This window comes from Hypanus sabinus, chromosome 15 (assembly GCF_030144855.1).
Source record: "Hypanus sabinus isolate sHypSab1 chromosome 15, sHypSab1.hap1, whole genome shotgun sequence".
NCBI lineage: Eukaryota > Metazoa > Chordata > Chondrichthyes > Myliobatiformes > Dasyatidae > Hypanus > Hypanus sabinus.
This window is the reverse complement of record NC_082720.1, coordinates 80,311,473-80,328,434: the sequence shown is the minus strand read 5'-3', so window position 1 is coordinate 80,328,434 and position 16,962 is coordinate 80,311,473. Positions and strand designations below refer to the sequence as shown.

Sequence of the window (16,962 nt, the reverse complement as noted above, 5' to 3'; positions counted from 1 at the left end):
TGAACAAGATGCATTATACATCATACAATAATGATTTGGAGTGCTAAGTTCTTTGACATGGAGCTGGGGCAACTAAGGATGACTGGGCCATGGTCAGATAGATAGTTCTGATCTTCTGAACCCTGTAGAGTGTTACATAAAATAAATATTTTTCTGTACAGAATATTGTCTGTGGCTTATGTATTGGCACAAGAACTAGGATTTGAAATCCAGAATGAATTGTGTTTTGCTAATCAGTGCAATGCAAACATGATTAAGATCATATGGAAAATCAGCCCTGTGATGAAATGAGTAATGTTGACTATGCTAAGTGAAATTGTTGTTTTCAATTGATAGTTGGATTACAGGCACTGGAAACCAGAGATGGGAACAATTCAATCCACATCTCCTGTTCTTGATACGTCTTTAAGATTTTGCATTTAATAATATTCCCTAGCATATTTTAAAGTGTTAATATAGTAAAGTAGGATTTATGCTGAAAATGGTGCAATCACAGGCAATTAGCTTCCTAAATCACTATAAGACCATAAGAGATAGGAGCATAATTATGCCTTTTGGCCCTTCGAGTCTGTTCTGCCTTTCCATCATGGCTGGCTGATTATTCATTCTCCTGCCTTCTCCTGGTAACTTTTGATACTATTATTAATCAAGAACCTATGAATCTCCACTTTAAAATACCCATTGACTTGGCCTCCTCAGCTGTTCGTTGCATTTAATTCCACATATTCATCACCGTGATGAAATCCATTGGAAAAATACTTCAGAAATATACAAAAATATTTTCTATTCCATAGAATAAGGAGGTTACTTTCTTAGTAAAGTAAACATTCCAAACCATATCTATTAGATATTCTGGTGTCCAAAACGGCCACCTTAGGCTTTGGAACCTTCTTGAAGATCCATAAGCAACGTAATTAATAGAAGCAATCACCTTCTTGTAGGAAGTGTGCTCACATGTAACAATTGTGGCATTCAACCAAGACTGAAAATGTTTGAAAAACATTTATCATGTCAAAATTGACTTGGCAGTACAACTACTTTTGTGGGCCAGGCCTGCTTCTAGTTCTTAAAAGCAGGGTGTAAAATCTAGAAATTAACTTGAATTGAATGGAATTTGCACTTAAAGTGATTAAATTTTCTGCAGCAGTTACACCAAAAAAAAGTTGAATTGTATTTATAATAACAAAAGAATTGAGAAGAAACCATAGCCTCTACTTTCCAACAACATTGTCCCTTCATTCTTCTCTCATCTATCACAGCACCGCATTGACTCTCTCATGTCCATGGCTTTGTTGACTTGAACATCTCAACCAGGTAACCCCCATCTCTTGCCCATGCAACCCTGCACACATGTATTTAGTTTGGAAGACATTTTGCTCAATAACTTTAATTTTTTCACCTACGACACCATGATCTGATGTTTATTGAAGAAGATATGCATAAATTTAGCATGCTGATACAGGAAGCAATAAGGAAATGTAAATGAATGGTAGTCCTTAGTGCAAGAGGTATGAGGCCCAAAACAGAGCTTAATTTAAGCAACCTGGGGTGCTGTCTACAGGAATAGGATACACTTGCTTTGTGAACTTCTAGAATTATTTACTATAGAGAACCATGACTCAGCAATTGATTATAGACACAATTGTGATAAACAGACCACTAGATTATTTGTAAATTAAGGGGCATCAGGATCAAGGAAGAGAAAGGAGTTGGCTCTGGATCGGAATAGCTACAATCTTATTGAGAAATGGAGCAGGAGTGAGGAATTGCATGGCTTACCTTAGCTCCCAGTTCTTATCCTCTCATTATCATCCTCATGAGCTCAAATACCTCCCAATTTTTTTCTACACCACTGACAACCTCTTACACTAATCTTATATGTTTACCTTTTATATACTTTTATACTTTATTCCCACCACATTCTTCTCAAATTCCATCCACCTAACTGCCTACCACTCACCTACTATGTGCTCAGGGCAATGACAATTAACTTACCAATCCTCTGTCTTTGGGATAGGCAAGGAGAAAGGAGCACCCTGAGGAAACTCACACAGTCACAGAGAGAAATGGCAATCTCCAACCGACGGTATCTGAATCCAGATCTCTGTTCTTGTGAGGCAGTGGTCTTACAAGCTGCAGCACTGTCACACAAAATTTGTTTAAGCTCTCAACTATTCCATTTAAGTTTATAGAACAATTCTCCACGGCTACTGTTGCCTCTTGAGTGACTTGCTTTTTTGTGAATTATGCAATGATGAACATTTCTCTCTATTGAAATTGACCCAAGAGCCTGCAAAGGATTGTAGAGTCAGCCAGCTCTGCCTTTTGAACAACCCTCCCCACCATCAAGGACACCTGTAAGAGGCGAGTGCATCAAGGAGGCAGGATTCACCCTCTTATAGAGTGAAATGCCCTCTTCTCATTACCAGCATTGACAATTTAGGAACAGATTCTTCCCCTCTACCATCATATTCTGGTCAACAAACTCCTAAAATCAGCATGACAGTCCTTATTTTGCATTATTTACAGTATTTATTTTTGTAACATAGTAATTTTTATGTCTATTGCTGTTCCAAAGTACAAATTTCACATCATGGAAGTCAATGATAGTAAACCTGATTCTGATATTGAGATGGAGATTATGCCTGTTAAGGTATTTGCAATGAAACCAATAGGGACTGATTAAACAAACGATATATAGGCGGCCCTCCTTATCCGCGGGTTCCGCATGAGCAGATTCAACCAACTGCAGATCAGGAAAACCCGGAAGTTCTTTCTCCAGCATTCGTTGCTTGAGCATGTACAGATTATTTTTTCTTGTGATTATTCCCTAAACAATGCAGTATAACAAATATTTACATAGCATTTACATTGTATTAGGTACTATAAGTAATCTAGAAATGACTTAAAAGTACAGGTAGTCCCCGGGTTATGAATGAGTTCCATTCCTGAGTCCGTCTTTATGTCGGATTTGAAGTCAGAACAGGTATATCTGGCATTACTTAGCGTCAGTTAGTCAAAAGTTTTTCTTTATATATAGTACATATTTTACCTTTCTACACATATAAAACACAAGAAACATATGTATTTCAATAATTAAACCACTGCGTTGCTTAGTAATAATTGTAGCTTTCATCGGGGCAGGGCCTTTCACATGCTCCATTAAAATTGTTCCGATTGTTGAACGACTGTAGCTTAACGCTTTTCCAATGACCGATGGCGTTTCACCTCTTTCCGGTTGCTTTTTTACTTCCACCTTATTTTCAATCGTGATTGTGATTATTTTTGTGAACAGAAACACTGCGGATTCAGAGCTGTGCCGGGTCCTAAAGAAAACCGCACTGAGACAGGTTAAATAAGGGACTTGAGCATCCGCACTTTTTGGTATCCGTGGGGGTCTCAGAACCAATCCCTCACGGATAAGGCGGGCTGACTGTATATAAAACAGAGCATTTCCTAAATATGGTATTTATAGTGAAATAAGGTCCTTGAGAAATTATAGTTTACCTTCTTTGCAATACAAAGTGTCCTCAGACCATTACTTGCATACTGATCCAGATGCTTTTGTGTTTTTTCAATTATATTTCTTTGCTGCTTTTGCTCTTCAATGTTATCTGGTAAATGAGAAAAAAATCAACTCAACCATGTTTGGCAATGTTGACATTCACAACACAAATTGCAGCCTCAATAAGAAAAAAAAACGTAACTCATAGAGCTCCATGCTTTCATGCATTATATGATCCAATTTCGATGAAATTGAAAATGTGGATGATAAGTCAGAGACTACCCAGCCCTGTGATTTTCATGCTGGGTTTCTTCAGTACACATAATTGGTTTTGCATGAAAGGCCTGGACATGAGCAATAACTTTCAGCAATGTGCATTTCATACTGTATGTAGAAACCACTTCCGGGCTCTTAATTTAGAGAGCTCAATTCTATTTGTAATCCCAGGCTGGCATTGGGACCCAGACTCAGACAAGAGTCCCATTAAGATTCATTACTCAGCTTTCCTTTGTGCCGCTGAAAGTTCCTGGCCCATGCCTAAACAGACCATCATTTGTTCAGACTACCATCTATCCGGTCACAAGTATTGATTTCCATACCCACTACCTTCTCTAGCGGCCCACCAATCAATGGACACCCCACATCTTCATCATTACAGGCTTTCTCACTCTCACTCTGTTTGCCAACAGATAACCCTCACTCCGAGCCTTAATGTCTAATCCCTGATTCTACCTTCCCCTGGATTTCTCCATCCACACACCACAAACTTCTAGCCCCAGACTCTTCCCAAGAGTTGCACAACTTCCTTTGTGCTGTACTGGCTCAGGAGATTGTAAAGTTCAATCAAAACAGTTAATAGAATATATGCAAACCAATGTATATATACGGTACCAAGTCATGTTTTAGAATACAATGTTTTGATAGCTTTGAATGACAAGTAACTAAGCTAACTCTGACTTAATTAACTGAAGTTTATTTTTCCCCAGGAAGCCAAAGTTTTTCTTTTGAGCCCCCATATTCAATGTTTATGATCCTTGCCCACCAGACCATTTCCTACCATTTTTCTATTCTCCCTTCAGTATTCTTGCAGAGAGGGTTATGCTGTAGTGTTAGATCTGGCTTGCCCGTAAGGCAAAGCAGACCCGGCATTGAGATCAGTGGCAAGTGCAGCAGACAAAATAGTCAGCACAAAATCAACTGAGAACATACAATTCTGCTATCATTTCCTAGTCTCTCTAAACCGAGCCAGAATCCTCTTGGTAGCTCCTCTCCTGAACCCTTCACAACGTTTATATACGTATTTGTTTTACATCAACTTTCAATCTTCCCTCAACTCCTGAAAACTCACATCAATTCAACTCATGGGTCAGCCCATCCATCGCAAGAATCAGTTTCAAAAAGCTTGAATGTTCTCCCACTAAAGCAGGGGTGCCCTTTCTTGGACTGACGCTACATAACAGAACTCCAAATTAAGTGTCACCAAATGTCAGTCAGTTTGTGGCAACTCTTGTGTGAAGAAAATCCAACTGATTTCTTCCCCTCTAACTCAAGAGTTAATTGAGCTATATCTTGCACTATATCACCTCTCAAATTAAGCAAAACTCATAAAGATCCGTCATTAAAATAGCACAAATCAGCAGTATATGAAAAATTGAAAATCTCCATGTGAAATAAACATTAGAAGTCTTGATTCAGAAGTGCTACTTGCAGCATGAGTAAAGACAAATTTCAATTTTACTAAGACTCAACTAAGGAAACAGCTCTCATGAGCTCTTCTGAAGGACAATTCTGTTAGGCATGGCATGATGGTTTTTGATGAAGGCCAAGAAATGATCAGGTGGCTCCTTTCTTTATGTGATGACACAAAGCATGGAAAGGAAAGAAATGATGACCATTAGGATGGGCAACAGCTTCTTCCCCCAGTCTCTGAAACTTCTGATCATCCTGCTACCACCCAGTACACATTATTTATGACCGCATCTGTAGCAGTACACTGTTGTATATTTAACTACATGTCATATATGCATTTTATGTCAATTAGTTCATTTACAGGATACTTTTTTAACTGTTAATATTATTGTGTTAATATGATTTTAAGTGCCATATGTGATAGATGTACTATGTTCTGCTCCTTGGTCCCTGAGCAACATTGTTTCATTTAGCTATATGCATGCATATAGTTGAATGACAATGAAGTTGAAACTGAACATTCATTTACCTTTGTCCGGTTGCTCTAATAGCTCCATAATAACAGAATCTGCTCCCTTTGTGTACACAACAATTTCTTTGGTAATGGGATGCTTAACTATTACAGACATTCTCTTACGTGTTGAATCAAATTTCAGGGTATGTAATAGTTCAAATGTCAGAAGATTTCCTTGAGGAAGCTTTAGAGTCACTTGGTCGGGAGTCCGGGATAGTAACGTGAAATCATAGGCTCGAGCAGCATACACAAGGGCCGCCTCATCCGGGCTTTCAGCTTCATAGAAAATATTTTTATCAATTTCATCAATTATATTCACTTCTTCTCCTCCAATGTCACCATCTACCTCAGAATTTTCACTCAAATTATCAGTGCTATCCTCTCCAGAACCTATGTCATAGGTTGCACTCTCAGCACCATAGGAAGAAGTTGGACTAACTATGGAAGACAACAATGGTGTATTGCACAAACTCCCTGGCACATCAGGGCTGAGTTGACTGGCCGCGGAAATGGAAGTTTCATGTGATGTCTTAAGGCTTTGAAGTAGATGCTGCTGTTTTGTCGTGGACAGTGTTGAAGATTTTGATGATGAAGAAGTTAGAACCTAGAAACATGAAAACAACATCAGAAATCACCCTCTGCAAACATGACTTACTTTGATAATGATAAAACAGCCAGCCTCTATCATAGAAAACTGCATCAGCTAAAATAATTAGCATTTAATCTTTTATCCACAGGCCATGAAAATATAACAGCAGAATACACAGATCCACTTTCTCTTCTCTCACGCTGGAAAAATTACATGTTGGGAATTATAAATGTGTCTCAGTGGAATTGAATGTTACTCTTGATTGCTGGCATAAATCACACAATAAATTAGTAGTTGTACTTTTGAATTTTGGCTCAACAGAACACTATGTATCCATATATACATGCTTAAGCAGGACTCAAAATGTATACATATTTGATGCTTTTAGACTTTCTTGAAATCTTGATTCAGAGTACTTGTAATAATACTCTGAAAATGTCTGTTGATACAGGGCGATAACATAATGTTTAAGATTAGGAATAATTTGTTCTGAATATTTCAAGGAAATAAAACAAGAATCAAAAAATATACATCATAAAATTAATGCATGGAGTACCCCAAATGCTTTAAATTAAGCAACTGCTGAAGTCAACAGCAACAAGCTAACAAAATAGAGAATTTAATTAATCATTTAATACTCTTGCACAATGGAAATAACCTCTATTGTATTATAATTACTTTCCCCGAAACATGAGATACTCGAATTTGAGTTTGAATTTATTTAAATCTTGCATCCATCCCACAATGTGAAGGAGTAAAAATCTTTGCTTTATGACTCCGTTGCAATGCACAGACATGGGAATTTATAGGTCAAATGGCCTGTAGAAAGAAGCTGTCCCATATCCTGTTGTTCCTGGCTTTAATGCTGTGAGATCATTTGATGGACGGATGCAGTTGAAACAGTTATGGTTGGAGTGACTGGTGTCCTATATGATCTTCCAGACTTTTTTTTACACATCTACTGCTGTAAGTGTCCTCAGTGGAGGGAAGTTCAGATCCACAGATCTGCTGGGCTGTCTGTTCCACTCTCTCAAGTGCCCAGTGATCAAGGTTGGTGCAGCTCCCATACCAGGAGGTGTTACAGCTGGTTAGGATCCTCTAAATGGTGCCCACCCCCCATAGAAGGTGTTGAGGATTGGGGGCTCATGCCGAATTTCTTCAGTTGTTTGAGTTGAAAGAGATGTTGTTGTGCTTTTCTTGCCACACAGGTGTGTGTACAGTCCAACTGAGATAATCAGTGATGTGTATACTGAGGAACTTCAAACCACTCACCCTCTCAATTGCACTGATTGGGGCGAGCCTGTCTCTGTTCATCTTGTAATTCGCTATCAGCTCTTTTGTTTTTTGAACATTTAATTTCTGTTAATAGTTAGAGTTAAATTTGCCTTAACCCTTGACATTGATTGGTAGTTTATGCACTTTGAATCTTTTGACTTGTAATGGATAGATACAAAGGTGAAAAGAGTGAGTGTTTCAAAGGTAGAAAACACCAATATCATTTAAGGATCATAACTGTATTTTCTTATCATATTCAGTTCAATTTAGGTGGTAAACTTGAGAAGCTATAAAATAAGGAATTGCATTATTAGGTATTGTCATTTAAAGTAAAATTGGATAGGTATATGGACAGGACAGGAAAGGAATGGAGGGTTATGGGCTGAATGCAGGTTGGTGGGACTAGGTGAGAGTAAGCGTTCGGCACAGTGCAGAAGGGCCAAGATGGCCTGTTTCCATTCTGTAATTGTTATATGGTTATATGGTATTAGTAATAGGTGAACCACAGTTTAAATCGTCAGTATCCATTTGGAAGGAAGTTGTCTTCTCCCATATTTCCAGTTGGACTGGCTGTGGGAGAACATTATAACTGTGGAATCATCAGTGTTTCATGTGTGAGTTGGCCTCCATTTCCTCAAATAATCATTAAAATTTAAGAGGTAGACAACAGATCACTAGCCATGAATTATTAAGCATAGACATGCACAGATGCTGCTGATAATGTTGTTAGATCAGACAAAAATCATAACATTACCTAATTTTAAGCAAAAAATATTGCTGGTTACAAATCAGTCGCTAGTGATCATAAATTATATGATTGAATTTATACTGCGATTTGAGAGGGAGAAGCATTACTCACATGTATCAGTATGGCAAGAGAATAAAGAGAATTACAGAGGCATGAGAGAGGAGCTTGCCCAGGTGGATTGGAGAAGGATACCGGCAGGCATTGCTGAAGTTTCTGGGACTAGTTCACAAGGCACAGGATAGATATGTCTTACAGAGGAAGAAGCTCTCAAATGGCAGGGGTCGGCAACCGTGGCTGACAAAGGAAGCCAAGGACTGCATAAAAGCCAAGGAAAGGGCTTATTAATTCACATTGATACAATGGTATTTCTATGTTACATTTGCTGTCCTGTTGTACATACCATTTATTACAAACTACTATAAATTGCACATTACTTATTTAGACAGAGACGTAACAAAGATTTTTACTCATGTATGTGAAGGATGTACTTTGTAAGTAATAAAGTCAATTCAAATATAAGGTAGGAAAAGTGAGTGGGAAGTTGGTTGCTTGAGAAGCTTTTAAAATCCAACAAAAGACAACTAAAAAAAGCCATAAGAAGGGAAAAGATAAAATATGAGGGCAGATTAGCCGATATTATAAAGTAGGATACCAAAAGTGTTGTCAAGAGTAAAAGGGAGGTGAGAGTTGATATTAAGCCACTGGAAAATGATGCTGGTGAGATCATAGTTGCAAATGTCACTCCACTATTTAAGAAAGGGGGAAAGCGAAAGAAAGGAAATTATAGACCAGTTAGCCTAACCTCTGTGGTTGGGAAAGTGTTGGAGACTATTACCAATGATGAGGTTTCAAGGTTCTCAGAGACTAATGATAAAGTAAGTCAAAGTCAACATGATTTCTGTGAAGGGAAATCTTGCCTAACAAATCTGTTAGAGTTCTTCGAGGAAATAACAAGGAGGGTGGACAAAGGAGAGGTAGTGGATGTTATTTACTTAGATTTTCAGAAGGTATTTGATAAGGTGCTACACATGAGGCTTCTTACCAAGATAAAATCCTATGGCATTACAGGAAGGATACTGGCATGGATAAAGGAATGACTGACAGGCAGGAGGCAGCAAATGGGAATAAAAGGGGCCTGTTCTGGTAGGCTGCCAGCGACTAGTGGTGTTCCTCAGGGGTCAGTATTGGGACCGTAACTTTTCACATTGTTCATCAATGATATAGATAATGGAACTAATGGCTTTGTGATAAAGTTTGTGGATGGTACAAATATGGATGGAGGGGCAGGTAGTACTGAGGAAACAATGTGATTGCAACAGAACTTGGGTAAATTGGAAGAATGGGAAAAAAGTGGCAGATGGAATAAAGTGCTAGGAGATATATGATGGTGCATTTTGGTAAATGGAATATAAAAACAAGGAGATGATACTGAGCTTTTATAAGACATTAGTCACGCCATGCTTAGAGTTTTGCCAGCAGTTTTGTGCCCCAGATCTTAGAAAAGGTGTATTATCATTGGAGAAAGTCCAAAGGATGATTCCAGTAATGAAGGGATGAACACATGAGGAGCATTTGGCAGCTTTGGGCCTTTACTCACTGGAACTTAGAAGAATGTAGATGAATCTCATTGAAACCTACGAATGTTAAAAGGACTAGATAGGGTGGATGTGGAGAGCATGTTTCCTATGGTGAGGGTATCCTGACCTAGAGGGCACTGCATCAAAGTTGAGGGGTGACCCTTCAGAACAGAGTTAAGGAGGAATTATTTTAGCCAGAGGGTGTGAATCTGTGGAATGCTCTGTCAGAGCCTGTGGTGGAGGCCAAGTCCATGGGTATATTTAAGGTGGAAGTTGATTGTTTCCAGATCGGTCAGGGAATCAAAGGATGTGGTGAGAAGACAGTGGATGGGGTTGAGTGGGATCCGGGATTTGCCATGATGGAATGGCCTAATTCTGCTCCAATGTCTTATGGTCTAAATTGACTAATTACCCAAAACAATTTTAAAAATGCCAAATGAATTCATTGTTACCACAAGTCTCAGTACAAATGGAGAAGCAAGCCTAATACTGGATAAAGTGCTTTCTCTTTAGCAGAGCTTCAAGCTCAAAGCTGATTTGATTCTTCTGCTTTTCTGTAGTTGATGAGGCTGTTTGCAACCTCAATAAGTCGAGGACACTTCACAGGGTGGGAACATGAGATATAAAAGAGATGTTATGTTCCTTTGCAGCTTCTCTTAATCTTTCAAATGCTGCTGGCAAAGAAGCTCAAGTTTCTCACTATGTTCTCCACCTGGAGCATTTACTGGCCAGGGACTCTCACAGATCACCAGGTAAATGTAAATGATGTAACCAGCTCCCATGGGCAGACCACATATTCTTCATGAGGATTTGGAAAAAACCCTGAATTATCTTCTTTCTCTTCTGGGCAAATGCAAACACCCAAACCACGACTACTTTAGCAATACCTGTCAGTCACCTTATGTACAGCCACTGTTGTGTCTGGCATTACTTTGTGGACATACAATCTATATATATAAGCAATCTTACGTATTTAAATTTATTGTGTTTTTATTATTAATGTGTTCATTATCTTATTACCTTTTGATTTACACTGCTTCGGATTCAGAGTAACAATTATTTTGTTTTCCTTTACACTTGCATACTGAAAATGACACAAAAGCATCTCAAATTTCATGCTCATATAATGTTTCAGGTCACTATTTACAGGGTGTACAATAATGTGGCCTGCCCATGGAACTGGCTTGACATCAGTGCTGTGGGCATTGGTCTGGGAAAAGTCATTGACATTGGTTTATGTATATTGATGTTAAATTCATAAAACATTTATAAATTAGCATTGACACCACCTCTCCACCGCTTTGAGGTGTCTACTGCAAATAGTTTGTTTCTCTGAAACATATAGAACAAGAGGATCATTGCTGTCAAGTAGACCAGAACATTATAATACCTCCGATTTCTTGATCTTTATTCCTCAGATGGTTAAACGTTTCACTAAGATGCTAGGGGTAATGGTGAATTAATGCCTGCCTCTGCAGAGAATTGGTTCCAACAAACAGAAAGTGGCTCATATTTTCCAAAATCTCATTATGGATCAGTATTGCTTGATGGTATTACTCAGTCAGATTGGTAGCCATCCTCTGCCTTGAGGAAGTTAATGCATGGGCCATTCCTTTGTCAATGATATTGGGGGTTCGGCCTCTAAATGCTTGCAAGATTCTTCTGCATACTGGAGGTTGATGACCAAAGTTAGAATTATCTTCACTGTGGAGGGGATGTGATTTAGATTAAACTGTTCCAGTTCATAAGACCATAAGACAAAGGAGGAGAATTCAGCCATTCGGCCCATTGAGTCTGCTCTGCCATTTCATCATGAGCTGATCCAATCTCCCCTTTAGTCCCATTCCCCTGCCTTCTCGCCATAACCTTTGATGCCCTGACTACTCAGATACATACCAATCTCTGCCTTAAATACACCCAATGACTTGGTCTCCACTGCCACCCGTGGCAATAAATTCCATAGATTCACCACCCTCTGGCTAAAAAATGTTTCTCGCATCTCTGTTCTGAATGGGCGCCCTGCAATCATCAAGTCATGTTCTCTCGTACTAGACTCCCCCACCATGGGAAACAACTTTGCCACATCCACTCTGTCCATGCCTTTCAACATTCAAAATGTTTCTATGAGATCCCCCCTCATTCTTCTAAACTCCAAGGAGTACAGTCCAAGAGCGGTCAAACATTCTTCATATGTTAACCCTCTCATTCCCGGAATAATTCTAGTGAATCTTCTCTGAACTTATAAATTTGTGTCACTCCAGAGGGAAGCTTATTTTAGATGATGTACAAACCCTGTTGTGCCAAAGATTGAAAAGTAACTTGAATAATGATACAGCTTTGCTTGGTGCCAGTCTGCATTGGGATTGTGTTTGAGGTGGACCAGTTGGTTAGAATTCTCACTTACGTGCAATCCCTTAGTAGATTAAAATAGTGCCATGTTTCTCTTGGTCAAAAACTACTGCCAGGTCAAGAAAAGCCGCTTATAGTGATTAATTCCCTGTATTACAGTTTTCTTGGAGTTCTCGCATTGTATCATCATATCTATTAAGTCTGGGTGAATGAACATTATGCATCATGCATCTCCTTAGCGACTGGGAAACAGCAGTTAAAGACTGTTGAAAAGATATTCTTCTATCTGTCAGCAGGAAGAGCTCTCTACAATTAATGCATTTGGATTTGGCTCCCTTTTTGAAGATCTTGCTCATACTATCTCAAGGGCATCTGGATTCTCCTCTTCCCAGATGTAATAGGAACTGTAAGCTTGAGGTTCTCTCAAATGTTGCAACTTCAAAAGAAAAACTTTTCATTCTTTTTTTGAGGTTAACAGATGGTGTTTGCAATTTCTTGCGTCAGTAAAATTCCACTAGACAAACTGGAGATTATTTAAAAGTAAGAATCTCAGTTGAAGAGCTTTTTGAAGTGTTCCATACAGTGGGCGCTGATTCCCTCTCTGTGCCATACAAGTCATCATTGGAATGGCTCTTTGGATGGATTGGGCTGCAGATAGCCTTGTTGACGCAAAAGGAGGTTGCACATCTTGATGATCAATAAATTATTGGATCACTATCCACCATTGTAATTTAGGTTACCTATTTCCTAATGTGTCAGCATTGCTCTGCCATAAAACCATTTCTGGTCCGAGTAGTGTTTCTGGACAGAGAGAATGAGAGTGGGGCAGAGAGAATTAGACAGGGGGGAGAGAATGAGACAGTGCAGAAGAGAATGAGGGAGGGGGAGAGAATGGGGAAAGGGTAGGGAAGGGGAGAGAATGGGGAGGGGAGGGGAGGGGAAGGGGAGCGCTGTGTAAATACTACACGGGATACATCTGATCTTGTCCAATCTCAGAAACTATGCAGACAGATCATGAGAGACACAGGAGATTCTGCAGGTGCTGGAAATCTTGTTGGTGTTACTCTGATCATGGGAGATTGCAGTCAGTTTCACCTGGAGAGAAAATGGGCATCACCAGTTTGGTCTTGCCAAAATCGGCATTGACTGCAAGTTCATAGCAAAATTAAAAGTGCCCCAGTGATTGGATTTGTGGTCATGGGACTGACTTTGACATGGACTTTTGCAAACAGAGCATTTTACAATAGCCAGTAATGAGTGTGGGCTCCCACAACATAATATAATGATTCAAATCAAATTGCTATTTTACCATGTGATCTGAACTACAGTGACGTTAGGTTTGGTTTTATTGCCCACTTTGTAGGAACAACATTTTGTATGGGGACATCTAGCATTAAAATTGAATTGGCATTTGATCTTCAGGGAAATAGTTCAGCCACTGCATTGGAATACCCACAAAAATGAGTGATCCTGCTTTACATGTCTATAGAATAAATTTTAACAAATTATTCAAAATAGCATCAACCTACTGGTTGCCTTGGCCGTGTTGCTGTGGAAACCATAACCGTGTTACACAATGTCAAAGCTAGAAAGAAATCGACAATGCATGCACTCCGCAACTCAGTGCCAGCTTTTAGTTGAGTTAATGTCTCCATATGGACAACTGCATCTCGAATTCTCCTCAGCAAAGCTTCATCTGGTCTGATATCTTTCTCCTAAGAGAGAAGCACACATAAAAATGTAAACAGCACTTGGTTTTAAATATGAATTGTATCAGTGGGACCTGGGGCTAGATCTTGTGTTTACTTACTCAGTATAGAGCTTAATTACTTTACTTTGCTCAGTTATCTAGCTTAACTGAATTCTGAAGCCTTTTAATTTGTCGTGTTAACAACAGCTTGAGCATTAAAAATAAATAAGTCACAGCCCAGCTCATTTCTATAAATCCTTCATATGCACTCTGCTCACTTCACTTATGTAATTTTATTTCACTGCATCTCCACATGACACTGTTAACTTGGCTGGGTGCCATTTCCCCAGCAGGTGCTGACAAGCTTAACATCTAACCATCACTGTGAATACTGTGGCATACAAGCTACTAGCATTTGCTACTTCTGTGCTTATTGTTACAGCCTGGTGTTATATAAAGTAATTTAAAAATTCTCTGTCAGTAAGTTTGCCTCAGAGTTTGGATAGTTTACTCAAGGAGAAGTAGAACAGGCATGATGAAGAGTTAATTAGTGAGACTCAATCTATACTGGCAGAGATCAGAAGCAACCCTTTAATAGTTACAGACTATTTCACTAAAATTTTCACCATATTTTGACACTGTCATTTTTTCACTTTTAGTCACCTAGTTTTCAATTTTCACATTCTGTAATATAAATGAAACACTCCGTCTTATAAATTATTTATTTTAAAACAGCAATTCAAAACTGCAATAATCTATTTCATACGCAGAGCACTTGCAATGATTTTTTAATTTTTAACCAATAAAACATGATAAAATAAAGTAAACTATAGTTATAGTTAACAATATGTAACTAGGTAGTATGTTTATGCTGAAACAGTGCAGAGAACTATTCTAGCTTAGACATCCATGAAATACTTGTACCTCAATAAGTCTTTCAAGGATCCATCATGCAGTGCAATTACCTACAGAATTCAAATTATTTAATTTACTTTAATTCTGAAACTGAAACTCATTAACTGACTGAACAATGGAATTTGGCAATAAAAGATATGGATTTTGTTCTGGTCAAGCAGGTTCTAAGGCATTGCCCATTAAGTGCTGTATACATGAATTGTACACTTTGCTTCTGTAAGGGTAATGTTGTTTAATTTCTAAAACATAAAGTATAATAAGTTACTTTACTTCAGGACACGTATGGTAGGGTTGGTATTTTGTACTTGTTTTATGTGGACACTTTAATCTATCATAACTACACATGCAGTAAATATCTTTATGTTGAGGAATTTCAGCTCAGAAGTCAATGATTCAGGAATTATGACACATTAAAGAGAAGGAAAGTGGACGCTGGTCCAGAAAGCAATCATGACTCCTTGATGGAGTACTGAAGAATTGGTCAATTAAAAGTGACATGAAGTGTGACAACTTCATGTACGAGTGAGAAACTAAATGGTAGCTTTGAGAGAGACAGTATTGCACTTCATCAGTTGTGAGATTCTTGTCAACAAGATCAGAGACTGTAGAGATGATAAGCAAAATGGTAAGGAGATCAATTTAACCTGAGGGAATGAAATAGAATGTATTGGTGGTTGTGAACATCACCACTACAGGGTGGATAATATTACCTGCAGATGCAAGCCACATTACCACTCAAGTACCAGGATTAAAAATATCTCCTGAGATTTGTAGAGGAACTTGAAAGGAGGAGAAAGATCCACTTTTTGAGATTTGATTAGGAATCAATTATATCGATAGAACAAAGACAGAGACTTGGTTGAAAGTATGTAAGCAGATAAGTTCTAATTTTTTTTAAAATCCATGGAAGGGATAATCTCTGGATGATAACTTTAATCAAATGCAGATTGGCACACATCAATAAGATTAGGAAGCTAGATGTGTAGTTTAAAGATTGGTGTGAAGAAATAGGTTCTAATTCAAGGAGCACTATCATCAATACATGTGAAGAAGAAGCCATTCCCTTGGGAAGGGTTGAATTGAGCTGAGATGCAAGGACAAATGAACTAAATAACTAAGTGTACAATAATGGTTTTAAGCTAAGCAGTTGCTGGGAAGAGAGTGTTGCCTTGCTGAGGGAAGTCCGGCCATTAAAAGTAAAAGAAGGTGGTAAGCATAAAAGGTAGGAAGATGAGTGAACAAGCTATCTGTAAGGAAAGAACTGGGCATACAAACATAAGACTATATCTCCAATTAAAGTCAGAGCTTTAAAAAATATAGTGAAAGACAAAACTAAAGAATACCCAAAACCTAAATTGTAGAAATGGTGAATGCATACAGGCTTTTCTTTCTCTCAAGTTGGCTGAGACTAGAACTAGAGGTCCTAGGTTTAGGGTGAAAGGTGAAACATTTAAGGGAACTTGAGGGGAAACAGCTTCTCGCAGAGAGTGGTGCAAGTATGGAACAATTTGCTAGTGGAAGTAGAAGATCTGGGTTCAATTTTAAAAATGAAGAGAAGTTTGGCTGTGTATATGGATGAGAGGGATTTGGTGCGATATGGTCAGGGCCCAGGTAAATGAAACCATGCTAAAGATCAGTCAGCATAGATCAGAGGGACCAAAGAACTTGTTTCTGAGCAGTCGTTACTCTATGACCTACAGCATTTACTATAAAACATCTGAAATAACAGCACAAATAGAAATAAGTGGGTAAATTCTCATAACCATGACAGAGAATTGGTTCTAAGAAAACTGTATTTTCCTGGACACTTCTGCTCAGACAGGTAAAATGAAAAAAAAGGGATAACTCTGATATTAAAATGGGACAAAGGCAGTGAAAAAATATATATTTTAACTCAGCAAATCAACAGAATAAATTTTGTTGAGACTAAGAATGAGCAAGCATTGAAAGCAATGTGGTAATTGTCTACTGGTTCACACATTGTAGTGGTAATAATCTGATAAATTGATTTGTGATTGTCACATGTATTGGGGTACAGTGAAAATCTTGTCTGCATACTACTCATGCAGATGAATTCATTATAGTAGTGCTTTGAGTTAGTACCAAGTTAA

General features: G+C 38.4%; 1 protein-coding gene across 1 annotated transcript in view; it reads right to left on the bottom strand.

Moving 5' to 3' along the window:
- Positions 1-16,962, bottom strand: part of atp10b (ATPase phospholipid transporting 10B) — a 95,798-nt gene that overhangs the window by 27,257 nt on the left and 51,579 nt on the right. Inside the window, exons 10-12 of the mRNA XM_059990577.1 lie at positions 13,776-13,961; positions 5,724-6,312; positions 3,508-3,614 (exon numbers count right to left, since the gene is read on the bottom strand). Coding sequence (XP_059846560.1) covers positions 3,508-3,614; positions 5,724-6,312; positions 13,776-13,961 — 882 coding nt within the window. The remainder of the gene's footprint in view (positions 1-3,507; positions 3,615-5,723; positions 6,313-13,775; positions 13,962-16,962) is intronic.